General features: G+C 38.9%; 2 protein-coding genes across 2 annotated transcripts; both read left to right on the top strand.

Moving 5' to 3' along the window:
- The first annotated feature begins 9,787 nt into the window (after nucleotides 1-9,787).
- Nucleotides 9,788-10,621, top strand: LOC138002766 (adenosine receptor A1-like). Its single transcript, XM_068848747.1, has one exon. The coding sequence runs from the start codon at nucleotides 9,788-9,790 to the stop codon at nucleotides 10,619-10,621; it is 834 nt and encodes a 277-aa protein (XP_068704848.1).
- Nucleotides 10,622-15,484: 4,863 nt separating this feature from the next.
- On the top strand, nucleotides 15,485-17,430 carry LOC138003187 (melanocortin receptor 5-like). Its single transcript, XM_068849149.1, has one exon. The coding sequence runs from the start codon at nucleotides 15,520-15,522 to the stop codon at nucleotides 16,519-16,521; it is 1,002 nt and encodes a 333-aa protein (XP_068705250.1). The 5' UTR covers nucleotides 15,485-15,519; the 3' UTR covers nucleotides 16,522-17,430.
- The last annotated feature ends 1,682 nt before the right edge of the window (nucleotides 17,431-19,112 follow it).

Below are 19,112 nucleotides of genomic sequence, written 5' to 3'. Positions count from 1 at the left end.
ACTGGCACCAGTTGTCAAGGATATTTACAATACATCCCTGACCGGGGGTTATTTTCCTGACGCCCTGAAGGCCTCACTGTCAACTGAATCCAACTCCTAAAATCTCTCGGCAGCAGATAGAGACCGATTTGCGACCGATCGCTCTGACGTGCTAAGGTGTTTGAAGGGTTTACACGGGATCGCTTGATCACACAAGTGTCTCATCTGATTGACCCACGTCAGCTTGCACGTGCCTGGCATTCTACCACCGATGCGTTGGTGTATTTGCTTCAGGCGGTGTATAAAGCATTGGATACAGGGAACTGTGGTGCTAGACTGTTTTTCGCTGACTACTCTAAAGGTTTTAATACGATTGATCATATGGTTCTAATTTAGGAGCTAAGGAGGATGCATGTGCATCCAGTCCTAGTAAACTGGATATCAGCATTTCTGTGTAACAGGACTCAGGCTGTGAGGATCGAAAACGTTATATCTGAGTGGAAAACTCTCAAGGGTGGTATACCACAAGGCACCAAGCTAGGAGCCATCGTATTTACGATCATGACAAATAATTTATTGCGCTCATGGAATCTTAGAATAAAGTTTGTTGATGATACAACAGCCTATGAGATAATTCCCAGGAATAGTGTCAGTTTACTCAATTTTGCTACAAATGATATTTATGCCTTTTCTGAAGATCGTAGAATGAAACTGAATCCCACTAAATGCAAAGAAATGCTAATCAATTTTATGAACAATCATAATTTTATTGTGAATCCTATTGTAATTGGTGGTAATTCAATTACTCCTGACATATAAGTGTTTATATAAGTAATGACCTGAAATGGAACCACCATGTAGAACATATTGTGAAAAGGGGAAATAAGAGACTTTACTCTCTTAGGGTCATTAAGCAATGTGATGCACCCCCAGTTTCATTAGCAAAAGTTTATGCAACTGTTGTTCGTCCTATCCTAAAATGCGCTGCCCCCGTGTGGCAAAATATACCAGATTTGCTATCCTATAAGATAGAGAGCATTCAGAAAAGGGCTAAGCGCATCATTTTTCCTTTAATGAATTACAATGAGGCATTAATTGCACTCAATCTAACAACATTAAGTGAGAGACGCACCCATCTGTGCCAGGTTTATATTGATAGACTCCGGAATGAGAACCACCCCTTGGATCTTATTCTCCCCCAAACGGGAGGAGTTTGTTCACAATTACAATCTCAGATTTGGCGTTAGTCGTATCATGCGCCCTTCTTGTAGAACAAAGCGCACACAAGAGTTTGTCACCTATAAGTACATTTGGTAGCTTGTATTGATTTATTCATAATATAGTTCTAGTAATTATATTTTAGTATTTATTGTTTCTTATATTGTAGTATTATATAATACTGTATATAGCTCAATAATTCAACCTTATACTGTGTATTCTGCTGCAATGAGTCTTTGAATAAACTTTACTTTACTTTACGTTTTTGACTAGCTAGTTCCAAGATTGTTTATACTACTCATTAACACGAAGATTTTTCAATAATATATGGCTTTAGTATAAACACACAGGTGATTATACAAGATCGCACGCTCTCATTGGCTCGCTATCTCAGATTATCAGCCGATAATCACCTCGACGGACAAAATGGCTGCCAGTAGTCGTTTTGCCACTGTAAGTGAAGATGATTTCGCGTTGAAATGTTTTTTTTTTTCTCTTTTTTGAAACAATCACCTGTGTATTTATACTAAAACAATTATTCGCCTAAGGCTCAGTGATTATCGGTGAATATTCACCTCGACTTCGTCTCGGTGAATATTCACCGATAATTACTTCGCCTTCGGCGAATAATTGTTAATTAATCTAACCCAAAATCATTCTGACATGAAAAAACGTCATATTTATTAACCATTTTTTCGATTTTGTGTTTGTCAGCGTTATGATTTGCGATTATTCAGGTTCACGTGTTCGCAAGTTTGTTTTTGCATCTCGTAGATGTTTAGATTTTCAATTACAAACAAAAAATCCCCTAGCCTCCTGGAGTTATCAGGAGTACCTATTGGATTCCTACGCTTTTTTCTTCTTTTTTTTCTTCTTTTGAAACGACACGAACCTTCCAATTTCGAGCCAGCTGCCGTCTCTGCTAGTTTAAAAATCCTACAGTGTATTTCAAGAATCCTTTAGGTCATATCTCAGCAAAAAATTGCCCGTTAGAATGTCTGATTAACAGCTTCTTGTCGTGTGTAAATCGTTCTGTTTGTTTGGAGCTGGTGGCACGGACGCTCAACCTATGATGGATAATGCAAAATTTGGGAAATTATTTCACGATCTGAAACTGTACGACAAAAAATTTACGTCAACTGACACGGATATAACATTCAATAGACCTGAAGTAAAGAGGTAAGCCTAAATGAAGGTTTTAATTTCATCGGGTTGTGTTGCAGTATCTCATGTTATCACTCGTGTTAAATCTTAATTAATTGTTCCACGGTTGTTTCCTCCTCTTTGCAGCAAGACAGAACGGAAGATAGGCTTTGAAAGTTTCAAGAAGGCCTTGGAATTGTGTGCAGAGAAAAAGTATGGAAGTAAAGACGACGTGCAAAAGTTGATCGACAAAATCTGTGCTGGAAAGGGTCCAGTTTGGAGCCACTGTGAGTTTGTCTTGTTATTCCACCACAAACGAAACCCCACAAACAACACTAACACGAAACGTTAAGGGTATTTTTTTCAGTTTCAAGAAAGCTTTCATTAATTGCGTATAATTGAAAATTTCCTTTATTTGAGAACCAGACGGTGTTGTGTATAAATAACTTCCCACCTCCCCGACTTTGGATGACACTTAATATCACTCATCAACGAATTTATATCCACATGCAGGGAGGGACATATAGAATAATTCTTATTTTGACAGCCTGTTTTATTAACATGTATTGTTGTACTGTATTAATGAAAGAAAGGCGTGCACAACACACAAGCGTGTGTATAATAGTTAATTAACGTAAACTTTGATATAGTAACTAAGAATTTGCACGAGTCGACAACGTTCTCGGTTTCGTAAACAAACAATTAAGTCAGTTACTATGCAACTCGAGAACAGGTCCTAAGACAACAAGTTCAACTTCAAGTGTTTTGTTATCAACTCGTGAAAAATATAGAATAGGATTCTCAGAGTAGGGTGGATAGAATGGTGCAGCCTGGAGCAATTTTTTTTTTCAATACCAGAACGGGCATCAAATAATTGAGCTAGAATTTTCTTGAATTTTTTTTTTTTTGACAGAAACAAAGCAAGTCAGGTGCTGACACTGACACTTCAAAGTACACTGGATCTCATAAGGAACGGTTTGATGATAGCGGCAAAGGCAAAGGCTTGGAGGGTCGAAAAGACTTTGATTCTAATGCCGCTGAAGGGTACGTTGGTGGCTACAATGGAAAGGACACTGATGACAAGACACACTAGCTTCGGCATTAAAAAAAATGCACTTGTAATGTAAGGTGTGACTTTCTGGTAAAACTCTTTATTTCATAGTAGACTTATACAATTGTGCAGTCCCTCTCAAGGGGATCCAAATTTTTAGGGACCATTTTCTTCTCATGCTATTTTCCTTTCTGCCTCAGTGAGTCTAAAGCCCGGTTTACACTACAGAAATTTTTTGGCACGGCTCCTGCCATTTTTACCGTACCAAAAATACCGTACCAAGATTTTTGGGCCCATGTAACGTCTCATAAAGCCATGCGCAGTTCAACTATAATGAAGAACGTCCGCGTGATTTTGGTGGAGAATGAGCCGCCATTTTGAAATGTACTTTAAAAAACCGCTAGCCTATATGAATTAAGGCTCAAAATTTGGCCCTTTAAAGTGTTTATACTACTTGTTCTATCCGAACCGTGCCTATTTTTTCAGCTCCCGTACCATTTTCACCCGTGTTCGGACTACCTCGCCGAAGGTTCCAGCACGGGTAAGAATTTTGGTTCGGCTCGGTTGAAATTTGGTACTGACAGGTTGTTTACACTGCAAATTTTATCCGAGCCGAACCCTTTTTTTTGGGACCGGTGCTAACTTCACCCGAGCCGTGCCAAAAATTTTCTGTAGTGTAAACCGAGCTTTAAACACAGGTCAAGGGTCACAGGTCAGTGTACATGTCACTGCGCTAGAGACAAATAAACAACACCAAAAGTGTCTCCTGGCCCCAATCACAAAATGCTGTTTCAGGTCTATGGGAAACTTTTGGCTTATGTGACCTGTGTAAATTCACCACCAAGCCTCGTTTGCACAAAGTTATTGTCATTATCTGGACATGGAATACTGTCCGCAGGTGGTTTTTCTTTACAAGTTTGCTTTGGCATTTAGCTCATGTCAAAATTTACAAGTCGAGGCTTGGTGGTGAAATTAGGAAGTCAGACGTTTTTGCGCATAAGGGCTGTTGTCCCTCATTATGATCGAATAATGTGTGTATTTTATATGGGTACGAAAGATATTGAGAACAAGGATATTTGGTTGCGGCTTTAACATTCTGTCTAGCGTTAAATCAAGTTCTATTGTTCAGTGTTCCCCTAGGGATTCAACACCAGTGAGTTGACACTAGAGTACTGTCAACACTAGCGTTACACTGTGTTTTTTTCAAGTGTGACGGCAACCAATGTCTGTGCAACGCCCTCTGAATTTACATGATTAAGGCTGTTCCCCTCGGAATTACGACCTATGCGTGGTTTTCACGTTACGTCATCGCCACGATGTTGGTGGACAAAAAGAAAAGTTCTCTCATTAGCTCCTTTTGTTCGTCCACCATCGGACAGCAGCAGACATTGGATATTTGCTCATATCATTACCTGTTCGGTGGCACTGAAGAAAAAATAGATGAAAAAAGCATGCAACTGAATCTAACTCTGAGAAATAAATCATAATCTCAAGAAAAGATACATAGATCCTAAATTTCATGTGTCGTAAACTTCAGGACATAGCTATACTTATGTTCGAATTTAAGCAGGGCACCTGTCCGATTTGTCTAGCTAATCTATTTAAGCAATATGATGGAGACTATAGTTTAAGAAATGCTGACTTTGTAATTCCACGTTTTAACACAGTGACGTACGGCTAGCACTCCATCACGTATTTTGGGCCTTCGCTATGGCGCAGACTCCCTAAGAGCGCAAAGGCTGAATGTAACTTGAATAATTTTTAATAAGAATCATACAAGAAAATTGAATTCATCTTCAATTATGAATGACCTGACCTGAGGGTCGGACTGTTTTTATGCAGTTCGTTAAATTATCTCTTGGTAGTTTAAGTCATTTTAATAGCATGCGCAGTTTTAGTCAATTTATAATTAGGATATTTTAAGAAAGCTTTATAGATGGTCTTTTTAAAATTGTTAACAAATGTATTATGCTTAATATTATTTTATTTATTTAATATTTTGTGCTTTAACCAATTAGTATTTGTGCTAAAATATTTTGCCACTTCAATAAAGTTATTATTATACATTAGCCTGACTACGAAGTCCCGGATAGTACACCCATCCAGAATTTGAGCTAGAAAAAGACTAACAAGATGGCTTATAACTCACCCAAAACGACGATTTTAGTAGTCCTTAAACTTTGATAATCATTTAAGACTATCAACATTTTATTATAACAAGACAGATTTACTATATTTGACACGCGCAACTAGCATAGCTGTTCAAGATCGGCAACAGTATAACATAATAGAAAAGGCTCAAAGAAAGCAATAATAAACACCAACAACGTCTGCACTGAAAAAACATTTTCAAAACATTAAGAAACTATTACAATCAATAAACGTAAATTGTTAAAAAAACAAAGTAAATCAATTTCATCTGAATCTAGGAACAAAGAGAGGAAAGAAAGATTAACTGGTCCGCTCTATCAAAATAAACCTCCTCATTATCCAAAACCTTCAGGAGTGGTAAGTACAGTTCGTTTGAAAGATGTTAACTTTAATCTCGTAGTTTAGGAGGGATCATATTCCAAATTCTCGGGCCAGTTCTAGAAAAGGAGAACAGTTATTGACTTAAACTAGATCTCTGAACGTAAAGCTTTAATTTAGACACGATGATGAAGCGTGAAGCTTGTGCGGTCGTGTGAAGAAAAATACAGATGAAAGTAACACAAATTAATTGGAAGAAAATACGTACAATCTGAAACATTATACTGAATTACTTAAGTTAATAAATAGGGTGAAGATTCGCACCCACTTCAATTTTCCGAAAGTTGAACAATTTAAAAGTGTCTGAATTAAATGAATGTCTATATTTGAATCGCGGTTTATATATGACAGGTAGGGGTGATCCTTGTGGCTTTTCTAGACGACTTAATTCAGGAATTGTCTTTCTCTTATCTACCATTGGAGCTACCTGATTTTTTCAAGGTGTCCAGATAAGTGAGAGGATCTCTTCTCACTTTCACTCTTAAAAGTGACTGTTTTTGCCACATGTTATTGATGAACGTCGTAGCATTGCTCCGGCTGTTGGAATTAAAGTGCCTGGTGTCCATGTGAAAGGTTGTTTATTAAGGTTGTACCTCTGTGCGCAAGAAATAGCTGCTCTGATGCATGACCTTCGGCAAGCCGAGATAGGCTAGGCACTGTCGCTTCGGATCTTACACATCAACTTAATTAATAACAATTAAAATTACTTGAAAGGGTGTTGCAATTGGATTTCGAAAGCACGGTCAATTCCAGAAGGCGTGTCTTATGGTAAGCTGTAAATTGTTTTGCCGTTCTGCATTATAATCTTTCAAGTGACAGAGACGAATCCTGAAGGTTACAGCCTCCCCAAACCAACGAGTGAGTAGGTAATAGATGGTAGGATTAATTTGAAGGCTGTCAGCAAGTCCGTTTGTAGACTCTCGAGGCTTTGAGAAGATTCAGTTTATTGACGACGGTTTTCTTGACGTCACAAATGTGTTTTTCCCCAGTGGAACTATGAGTAAATTGTTACCCCTAGAAGGTTACTCTCTTATTAACCCAGTCAATGAGTCTGCTACTTAGCTTCTGGAAGGAAGCATGATTTCGCATTTCCGTGGGTGTGATGTAAGATGATTTTCAGTGCGCCACTTGTAAAGCTCGTTTGAGGCGCTATAGACCTTATTCATTAATGGCACTCGTTTTATTCTTTTGCTAATTTGCAGATTAGCCTACCAATCCTCATTTCAGGAAAAGAATTCTTTTCAATTCACTGAAGGGTATCGACTGCACTGCACCATTTTAAGGACCTGTTTACAAGAGGGAAGGTAACCATGGTGCTAGGATTACCCAAGAATTCACACGTTTTTTTTTAAAGAGGCTTGTTTATAAGGCAGATGCGGTTACCCTGGCACCTTATCTGAGACTACTCGGTCTCATACATCCCCAGGGCCCTCTCCATTCGCAATCATATTCTGAGCCTTAACCCAATACGGGCGGCACTGTTAACTAAAATACGGGATTACCGAGTTCAATCATTTCAATGGCTCTTTCCTGAGAAGAGCATTTACATTAAATATTTACTCGTCCGTTTTCTGTAGAGGCGGCAGTAATACTTTATCATATGCAGTGTGTTTTTTGAATGGACTCGTTTAACCTTAAGGGCTGACGGACGGATTTTTCGCGCGTTGCTAAGGAAGTGAAATGTTACTTCCGGTGACGACGTCATTATATCATCGTGAGCTGACCAGAAAACCCACTCGTCGACCTGGAAAATTTGATAACAATCTCCTAATTGTAGTTTGCATCGAACGTTTTTTCTCGCCCTTCCTCGTGCTCTTCCTCAGATCAACTGCGCATGCGTAAACAAGCTAAATTAATTTTTATATGGCTCGTTTCACCTTTAAATACAGAATATAGCTAAGCATTGGTTTTTTCAAATCATCTTTTTTGAAAAAGTTATGGCTATTTCAGTATCGTTTATCTCCCTAAAAAGAACATTTTTCAAAATAAAAAGAAAACCATGCTTGGCTGGATGCAAAAACGAATACAAATTATGAAACCACTGATTAAGTGCCCAAATTGTGTAGCACGTAGACAAATTTGGAGTTTTCTTTCATTGGTCACGTGACCATGGGCGTGGCATGTTGACGGCATATTTGGGGTCATTGTCTCAGGAAAGTTGGAAACTGACCAAAATAATGCCAAATTCTCTCAAATTACTTAATCATTACATCCTTAGCAACGCACCCCCAAAAATACGTCAGTAGGCCCTTAAGTCTGGCTTTCACAAACGATCCAAGCACACGTGCAAGAACAAACGCAAGCATAAGGACGGTTATTTCCCCGTGAAAAACGGGGTTGTCAGGGTTTTCCTTGTGCCTGCGCCTATGCTTGCGTTAAGTCGACGTTCATTTTAACTTAGCTACTTATGCTTGCGCTTGCGATTGCGTCGCTAGTGAAAACCAGTCTTTACAGTAAAGAAGTAAATTTGTAACATTTCCTTAAATGGGCTAGGTCACGCAATTTTAGACAATTTCAGCACTGATGAAATGGTCATGGAATTAACTAAAATATCAAAATAACTGTTAAAAACTAAAGAAGAACTCTAACAAAACAAAGGGAAGCCAAGAAGGGACATGGATGGACAAAACTGGAGAGGTTTGAAATGGATTGAATTTGGGTAAATTTGAAAAACGTTGGCCCAGCTTTTTTTCAAATTTATATCAATCTATATCAAAATGTCATTTACAAAGCTGGAAAATCATTCTCGGTTGTCATGTGGCCGTGATTTTGCAAATGAAAGACTCTTGCTCTGCCAATTTGACGTTTAGAGCCCATAATTAACAAAATTACCTAAAATAGCGTGACCTAGCCCCTTTAAGTCTCTAGTACGTTAGGCAACTCGAGAGTAGCATTAGTCTCGAGTTGGGCAACTCAATTAGTTTCGAATTGGGCAACTCGATTAGTCTCGAGTTGGGCAACTCGCCAGGAAGTACAGGCTCCAATAACTTGAAGCTAGTCATATTCCCTGACCAAAGGCAGGAACACCAACTCGTTTGACTACACGTAATTATAAGTCAAAACCCAATATGTTCCTAGCAAATATTGATGGGATTCATGAAGTGCATTGCCAGATACATTGTCGACATCTCTTACAACTTGTGTCAATCTCGGGAATCACGTGATATATTTCAAGCAGTTTTATTGGTTAACTTCTCAGATGGCTTACATGCTTACAAAACAACGCTCGTTAAACTTTCCCATTACCGAAGTAAGTGTCTCTGTGTTTATAGTTTTGTCGTCCATTACATATTACATTAAAATTCACCACATTAATGTTGTAATTTCAAAAAATAGAAGCTACACATAACGTTGGTTACATGTCCAGGCAGAAATTGAGCGAAACATCCTTTTCCTATCGAGCTCACAAAATAACGTCAGACTTCAATAATTATGCCAAAGTTTTTCGAATACTTAAATTTACTAAGCTCTGAATCGTAACAAAGTTGCATAATTGTTTTTAAGTTTTTTTTTAAATAAAGCTGAATAATATGAGACTAGAAAATTAGGATAAGTAATTCAAATTAGCCAATGTCATACTGTTTCCTTTTGTTTGTACATGAATGACTCGTGAATAGCTAAGTACTAAGCTATTAAAGAACTAATTAGTGTTGTTAGCCTATACGTTCTGATATATTAGGACAGGTGACAATCCCTATGCAACTTCATAAGTAAAAACCCAGCCGTCCATTTTGTGGTTCAAATATCTTTCCTTCGGGCTTATTGCATGCCATGGATAGTAATTTCGAAAATCAACTCTGTCTCGGAAGTGGGATTTCTTTCCTTTCGTTGGTTTTCTTCGTTTCGTTTCCCAATGGTTTTATCTTAATGGTGATGGTGAAAAATCCTTTGCGGTGCTTCAAGAGAGTGTTTTCAGTGTACCTGGCGTTTATATCCGCAACGGATCTTTTCGTTGGTCTAGTGGTCTGCCCTGCACAAGTCCTAGTGAGATTTCTGTGCGTGTTCAGCGATCGAAGTATTCCACAAGAAGGGGAATTCGTCCAGATATTAAGCTACATCGGAATCAACTCTTCAATCTTGTTAGTGACCGCGGTGTCGATCGATCGCTTCGTAGCTGTTATTTTTCCTCACACATATCGCCAGAGAATGAAACCGAAGACAGCCGTTGTTTGCAACTCGTGCATTATTGTTTTCTCGTCCATCTTTGCCTCACTTCAGCTGATCAACATTTCAAAAGATGTCTACATTGCCATTGACGTACATTTACACACCACGTTCCCTCTGTCCACGACCTCTGTAGCTTATCTCGGAATCTTCTACTTTTTGAAGAAGCAATCTCGAGTTGTTGTTGTTCAGAGACAAGCCACCATGCCAAGCAACAATTCTTTGAACGACAGGAAACGAGAAAGGACAGCCAAAATGGAAAAAGAAATTGCAACCACCTCATTTCTCATTTTGGTGTTTCTTATTCTCTCGCTAATTCCATATTTTGCTGTCATGGTTGTAGGGATCCACTGCGAAAGCTGCGCAAAAAAGAATTGGTTCTTCATCGTCAGGCAATCATCCACGGTCATCCTGTTTCTGAACTCTATGGTTAATCCTTTCTTGGCGTCTTTTCGCATCAATGAAATGAAGAAGTCTTGCGCGATCGTGCGCCAGGTTTTCTTCGGTAACAGTGCCCATGCAGTAAACAATAGGTGAATAAAAAAACTGCTGACTTTGTAATCTGAAATGGTACATTTGCAATTGAACCGTTCAGCCAAAAATACTCTCCAGCCTGTATGTCTGGGGGACTTTATCCGTATTCTTGAGAAGGGGAAAATTTGTTAAGTAAAGGAAGTAAATAAATTCTGAAAGTGAAGGCGGAAACAAGAACAAGTGCACCTAGATGAGATAAAGAACAAAAACAACTCAACTGCAGCTGGCCTACCAACTACTCTTCCTTGCACATTGTGAAGAGCGCATCGAAAGCATAAAACTGAAAGGCGTTTCCGCCTAGCAGCAACTGTGCGGTCCATGTATAATAATCCCACAGCCAGATGTCATGAGTCGATTTTGATGAAGGTCGAAAACCGAAACAGCCAAAGAAAAACCCTGGAGTCAGGTGAACGTGGAAAATCTGCCTGCATGCGATGTAAGAAGTGGGAGGAACAGGTGATGACCAAAATGCCATTTTGACTCCCCCATGGGGAGGGGAAGGGATTTTCGGATGGTCTTGAAGTCCCACGACACTGAACGAGAGCAGATGGGAACCGTTTTTTTTTTTTGTTTCTTGTGAAATTTGTACGCAGTACGATTTTCATCAAGAATGAAAAATGGCCTCCAAAAGCGCACTTTTCATTGTTGCTGCTTTGTCCCCTTTGACTATTATATATTTTAGTCGCGTTTCGCGTGATTTCCAAAACTTGGTAGAGTTGGTCATGTTTCCAGTCTAATGTGTGCGGCTGCATGCCAGATAAGGCCCAGCTAGGGCTGACAAAACTGGATATGATAATACTTCCTGGTTTGACTCGGCTTGCGTTAATTTTTTAATTTTAGTTCATAGTGTCCCCAATTAGTGCCCAGCGCTAGCTATAGAAGACTAGACATTTAAGGTGGCTCAAAAATAGTTTCAATACTTAGAAAACACTCTCTTTAGATCGAATGACGCTACAACACAGTATCACGTAACAGCAATGTTGTGGTCCCATATGTTGCCCTTTTGATTATTTTTCAGAAATAAAAAAATGGGAGTCATCACGTTCGCTTTTGAGATATAAGCAACTAAAGACAAAATAAAGGGTATTTTTACAGGGCTTGTCCGTTGCCACGGTGACATATTACGTCGCAATAATGACTGTATCTTGTTCAGCGATAATTCGTGTTCTATTTGGTACCACAATATTGCTCATACATGATTGATACAACGTTGTGATGCCGATCCTTACTTGGAAGCATTGACGTACACTCGTTTGAACCACCTTAAATGAAGTTCATTTCCTTTTTTTTACCTCTTTTGAATGTAACTGAACTCTTAAGTGGTCAACATTTGAGACTTTAAGGGGTCAGTGGAGCTCCTGTATCATTTCCCTGTAATTTGAAGTTTTGATGATCAGTGACACGAGAGAATGAGGTAAGAGAACGGATCCCCATACCCCATCGTAGTTTTTCAAAATCTATTTTTAGTTTCGCAAAGCTATTTTAAGTTCTCAGTCCCAATGCCGCGCATATTTAAAATTTCCTTACGTCCTTACAACTAGCCAATCAAGTGCCCCTCTAAAAATAGCTGCTTGCGTAGCTAACATTCGATTTTAAAAGACTATCATTGGAAGAGGCCAATTTATGGGGGATCCGTTCTCTTACCTCATCCCCAGGGCCTCTCGCCAGTAAGAGGGAGTTTAAGAAACGACGACGGCTACGGCAACGACAAAGCCAAAAAGCAGTAATGTTATTGGTTAAAAGAGGACAAAATGATCGTGCTGTGCGTGTGGCACGCATTTTTTTTGACATTTCTCTCCCATATTCGTCAAAACTACTACGTGAAATGACTAAGGGCGCATTCGATTGACCCTATTCGGTAATAAGAATACGAGGAGTGATGATTAAAACGGCATGTTTGGCGCGTTTCGAAGCATCAAGGGTAATAAAAATATGTTTAAAATGGCATTTTAGCCGATGTTTGACAATTTTAACGTAAATCTCCGTAAAAAAGAAGGATTTCTAACTTATATTCCATGTATTCCTATTCCAAAATACGGTGAATCGAACGCACCCTTGATTTAAGGTTTTGCCGACAACGCGGACCGTGACTACAGTGAATCTTTCGGTCTGACTCTTACTTCCAAATCCATCCGTACCAGTCCAGTTATAGGAGGACACTTCGCCCATATTGTATAATACTTAGAATAGCTCAAACATATTTTGAAGTGATTTTTTCGTCACCGTAAACGTCATGGTTTCTTAAACTCCCTAATGATGATGGTGAAGGTGCAGGATAATGTACCTTCATGTATACCCTATGACCTTTAATGTAGAGCTTATGGGGCCACGAATTCAGAAAGTCGAATATAAAATAGGATGAAAATGAGATTCACTAAATAATTCAGATGAGTCACCTAAATTAACAGTACACGACGTACAATATTTACAGTTTAAAGTCCAGCCACAGGCGCCTCAATCTCAGTGTAAAGGAAAGCCAACATGGCTGACAATAATATATGAATTTGTGTGGGAATCCCGATAAAAGACTAATTAGGTAGATAAATATATTTAAAAAATCTCAACTAAAAAGCCTTACCTTGATTCTATTATGAGTAGCTTCTTTCCTGTGTGTGTGTGTGTGTTTATTGTTTTTTTCAGAATCAACGCGATTTGAGGCATTTTTCAATTCCTCGGTTGCCAACGGTCTTATAAAACGGTTGGCAACTCGGCGAAGCATTGAAAAATGGCTCAAATGGCTTCAGCAGTCATTTTCAAAATGTGCTTTAAATGGTATCAAAGTAAGAGACGAGACATTGATATCTAAAAACTGAAATTGAGTATCGCGGAATCCCACTTGGCCAACCTTTTATGAAAAGTGACTCTCCGAGGCAAAGTAATTTTACGCATGCGCATCCAAATCGAGACCCCCAGAAAAGCCCAAATTCGAAAATCAGAGCCGAATAATTGGAGTAATTTGTTACTGGAATAAAAGTAATCTGTTATTGGAATATATGTATCTGTTGTGGTTTAATTTTGTTTTTGGTTTGAATTATTTTTTAACCAGTTTTAAAAAAAATTTAAAGTGTATTTTTTTAATCGACATTGTAAAAAAGGGATATTGTTTTTTTGGGAATGCAGTTAAAAAAACAGGAGCTTGGCTTCTTAGGGGGTCTTAAAAAGAACTAGACATCTTTTCCTCCCTTCTATTCACCTAGCCCTCCCTGATCCTCTTCAGAAGCTCTATCCAACCCCCCTCCCCTCCCCCCCTTCCTTCACACATCATTTCCCCGTGTGCCCACCCCTTCTACACAACGATCTGCTGCCTTCTCCTTAATCCACTTGAATAATTTATAAATGAATATTTTATTATTCACCACAGGCCACTCTTGGTCGAAAGTTTGATTTATTCACAGATGTCGACATCAAACCCACATATGGCAGGGTCCCGCCAACGCAATTGCGTAAATGAAATCGATCTCTTTAAAGAAATAGAGGAAGTGAAAGGCCAGCTAAAGACAAAAGGCTCAAAAAAATGTTTTTTAGAAGATGATTTTTACAACAAGGCTAAACATTTCTTGAAAGAAAATAGAGAAGCAACTCTGCCTTTAAGGAGACAAGGAATCTAAGCCGAAACAATTTACAAAATGGAACAAAAAGATGATAACTTTAAAGTTAATAGGTTTACAGCAACGGCAAACTCATCACAGGAAGCAACAAGAAAGTATTTTCAAAAGGGTAACTGTTTCAAGTTTTGTCCCAAGCACACAGTCAAATTTCACACGGCGGACAGCAAATTACGGAAAAGTGGCAGCGCTTCAAGAAATGTTGCAGAAATAAGACAGAAAGATGTCAACACATCCATTCCATGCACGGAAAATAACCAGTAACCATGGCAGCTCCAACATTCCTCTCTTTGATAGAGATCGGCTTGATAGTGGAAGGTCACCCTTGTACCCCAACATGCCTTTAGGAAAATTAACTGAAATCGAAAACCATTATGCTAGAGTAGTGACCAAGTTTGGAGAAGTCCAATAACTTCTTTTTCCTACAACATTAAATTTTCCAGTTGTACAATGCACTATTTAATTGAGTTATATTGCCAAAGGAATGATTAAAGAATATCACTGTTTTTTCATTATGAAAGTGGTCCTACTTGTCAGTAAAGGACAGTGAAATTATTGTTCACATGCAATAAATAAATATTATTGTCTTTGATAGTATCAGAGACAACAATCCATCTTATAGTAATAATAATGATTTCTCTAGTTTACTTTATACATACTCCATAAAATTAATTATACAGAAAGATATCCAAATATGTTAAAATGGGCATTGGTCTAAAAAAGTAAACCAGTTTGAAAAAAAAGAATTTTTGTAAACCAGAAACAAAATTAAACCACGACTTATCGACCAAATATGTGAAAAATAACAGGGAAATGTTTTCCTGTTGTTCTTTATAGAAAGCAGGTGTCACTGTGTTTATATATTGCATTAAAATTACCCACGTCGTTGTAATTTCAAAAAATAGAAGCTACGCATAATGGAGGTTACATGTCGAGCAAAAGCCGAAAAACCCATTTCCTATCCAGCTCAAAAACTGACGTCTGACTTCAATGATTAAGCCAATTTTTTTCAAATACTTTATGGATCATTTACCAAGCTCTTAATCAAAACAAAGTCAAATAATTTCTTTTAAGATTTTCCTACAGAACGTAAATAAAGAACTAGAACATTAGGATAAGTAAACTAGCCAATGTAATGCTGTTTCCTTTTGTTTGCACATGAATGACTTATAGAATTAATTAGTGTCGTTAGCCTATCGACGTCATGGCGTTAAACAATATGGTCTGACATATTTAGACAAGTTTCATTCCCCATTTTACAAGTGAAAGGCAAGTCGTACATTTTAGGGTTCTTTTATGTTATTACATGCCATGGATAGTAATTTTGAAAATCAAGTGTGTCTCGGAAGTGGGATTTCTTTCCTTTTGCTGGTTTTCTTCGTTTCGCTTCCCAATGGTTTTATCTTAATGGTGATGGTGAAAAATCCTTTGCGATGCTTCAAGAGAGTGTTTTCAGTGTACCTGGCGTTTATATCCGCAACGGATCTTTTCGTTGGTCTCGTGGTCTGCCCTGCACAAGTCCTAGTGAGATTTCTGTGCGTGTTCAGCGATCGAAGTATTCCACAAGAAGGGGAAATCGTCCAGATATTAAGCTACATCGGAATCAACTGCTCAATCTTGTTAGTGACCGCGATGTCGATCGATCGCTTCGTAGCTGTTATTTTTCCTCACACATATCGCCAAAGAATGAAACCGAAGACAGCCGTTGTTTGTAACTCGTGCATTATTGTTTTCTCGTCCATCTTTGCCTCACTTCAGCTAACCAACATTTCAAAAGATGTCTACATTGCCATTGACATTCATTTACACACCACGTCCCCTCTGTCCACGACTTCTGTAGCCTATCTTGGAATCTTCTACTTTTTGAAGAAGCAATCTCGAGTTGCTGTTCAGAGACAAGCCACCATGCCAAGCAACACTTCTTTGAACGACAGGAAACGAGAAAGGACAGCCAAAATGGAAAAAAACTTTGCGACAACCTCGTTTCTCATTTTGATGTTTCTTATTCTCTCGCTAATTCCATATTTTGCTGTCATGGTTGTAGGGATCCACTGCGAAAGCTGCGTAAAAAAGAATTGGTTCTTCATCGTCAGGGAATCATCCACGGTCATCCTGTTTCTGAATTCTGTGGTTAATCCTTTCTTGGCGTCTTTTTGCATCAATGAAATGAAGAAGTCTTGCGCGATCGTGCTTGGCTTGAAAAGACAAGATGACGAAACAGCAAGCGCCAGGTTTTCTTCGGTAACAGCGCCCATGCAATGCAGACCAGGAGAATCAACAAAAACCGACTTAGTTTGAAATGATACATACTCTTTGGGTTGTATGTCGTGGGGACTTTATCCGTATTCTTGAGAAGGAGGAAATTTATTTAAGTTAAGGAAGTAAATGAGCGCTGAAGGTGTAGGCGGAAACAAGAAAAAGTGCGCCTAGATGACATAAAGAACGAAAACAACTGAAATGGTCCGACGGCTACTCTCCCTTGCATATTGTGAAGAGCGTAGCAAAAGCATAAAACTGAGAGTCGTCTCCGCTTAGCAGCAACTGTGCGGTCCATGAATAATCTCACAGCCAGATGTAATGAAATGGGAGTCGAGTTTGATGAAGGTTGAAATACCCAAAGAAACACCATCGAGTCAGGTCGAAATCGACTAGAAATCCGGCCACATGCGATGCAAGTAGGCACACGGGATGACCAAACTACCCTTTTGCTTTCCTATGGTAAGGAGGTTTTTCGCATGCTCCCCCCATCCCACGGGACTTAAGGAGAACAGATGGGAACCGAACTGGTGTTTTCCTTTGAGCAATTTGTAGAAAGTACGATTTTCATCAAGAAGAAAAATGGCCTCCAAAAGCGCGCTTTTCATTGTTAATGCTTTATGCAACACAGTCGCGTTTCGCCTGATTTTTTTGATTTGTTGATTTCAGTTTACAGTGTCCCCAATTAGTGTTCCGGCGCTAGAAGACTAGGCACTTAAATAAAGTTCCTTTCCTTTTCCCCCTTGTTTTAAATATTTTTAATTGAACTCTTTTCGTGGCCAAAATTTGAAACTTACAGGGGTTATTGGAAGTCCTGTACCATTTCTCTGTTTGTGTAACTTGAAGTTTTGCTGATCAGTAATTAATGATGATGTACCTTTAATTTATGTATTTATGTATTATTTTACAATGTCGTAAATCAGCAAATTGGTGGCGAAATTCACTGCTGCAGATAAATAAAAAAGGGTTTCTGATAGACATCTAACATCAGTCTAACTTGCTACGCTTGGAATGATCTTCCTGAGTTTTAAAATTAGAATTTTAAATTATCATATGGCCCATACGGCCCCGCACGCGCTTTCATTGTAAAACAATTGGGAAAATACCCGTCTGCGAGAGGGCCGTACGCATTAGCGCGAGCAGGGCCGGATAAAGCCGTACGGCTGGAATTAAATAACAATCATCTGTACTTTTTTTGGGACAGAAATAATTGTTTGCTGGTTTGTTTGGCTTTAAAATGCTATGCGAGCGAACAAGACAGACAAGGTCAGACGGGAGCAGGCCGTGGGAACTGGAGATGTTAAAGTCACGGCAATTAACAGATACAAGTACAAGGAAGGATTACGTTTTTGCAAACGTTGGCCGTGCAGCACTTATATTTGAACAGACTTAACTGATTAGAGTGTAATGTGAAGTGCTAGTTTTTTACCCCATATGAACCATGTGAGCGTTAGCCCTACTGATGGAAATGGGCCCACACAAGGACAGAGAAAAACTCGGACCATGGTGGGAATTGAACCCACGACCTTCGGGTAAGATCACCGCTGCTCTACCGACTGAGCTACAAAAACATAATCCTACCTTGTACTTGAACATGTTCATTGCCGTGACTTTAACATCTTCAGTTCCCACGGCCTGCTCCCGTCTGACCTTGTAGCTAAGTCGGTAGAGCAGGGGTGATCTAACACGAAGGTCGTGGGTTCAATTCCCACCATGGTCCGAGTTTTTCCCTGTCCTTGTGTGGGCCCATTTCCATCAGTAGGGCTAACGCTCACATGGTTCATATGGGGTAAAAAACTAGCACTTCACATTACACTCTAATCAGTTAAGCCTATTTGTTGACTAGCCTTCCTACGTACATACGTGGGTGATATGTTTACTAAAATTTAAATCACTATCTATCAAAACTCCAAGTAATTTCCTTTCATCCTTTTGCTGAAATGTCCTCAAGTCCAATCTTTATATATATAGCTTTAGCAGGGTACTTTCTGTCTGAGCCAAAAGCGATCGTTTGATACTTCTTAAAATTGCCTTGCAGTAAATTATGATCGAACCATACAGTGATCTCGTCCCGTACTTCTTGAAGTGGGTCTTGCACGTTTTGAAGTGTAATGCCCAATACAAACACCTGGTGGTCATCAGCATACATTGAGATATTCCTGTCTGTAAAGAAGTAATTCAAGTCATTTTGGTAGATATTCCATAACAAAGGGCCATAACAAGATTCTTGTGGGCATCTTCTTTTCAGAACTCTCCATTGACTTAACATTGATGGGAGTTTGACTCTATTTTGCCTATTATGAAAATAGGAAGGAACTAGGTCTAGCGCTTTGTCCGAGAAGCGATATGATTCCAATTTTTTTATTTTTTTTATTTTTTATAAGAAGAGGAGAGCTAAGTGAATCAAATTCCTTACTCTTATGAGTAGACAGCATGCCAACCAGTTTTACACAATCTATCTCCATTTTTCATTCTTCTACAAGCCGGACTAGGGTTGTCTCGCGGCTGTGTGATTTCCTATAGGCTGTTAAGTTATCAGTGAGGATGGGGGTCCATGAATTTTGTAATTTGTTTGCTCAATAACTTTTCATAAATGTTACACACAACAGGTAAAATAGTGATTGATCTATAAT

Source organism: Montipora foliosa, chromosome 5, assembly GCF_036669935.1.
Source record: "Montipora foliosa isolate CH-2021 chromosome 5, ASM3666993v2, whole genome shotgun sequence".
Taxonomy (NCBI): domain Eukaryota; kingdom Metazoa; phylum Cnidaria; class Anthozoa; order Scleractinia; family Acroporidae; genus Montipora; species Montipora foliosa.
The sequence above is the reverse complement of the archived record's forward strand: the minus strand, read 5'-3'. Positions and strand labels throughout refer to the sequence as shown.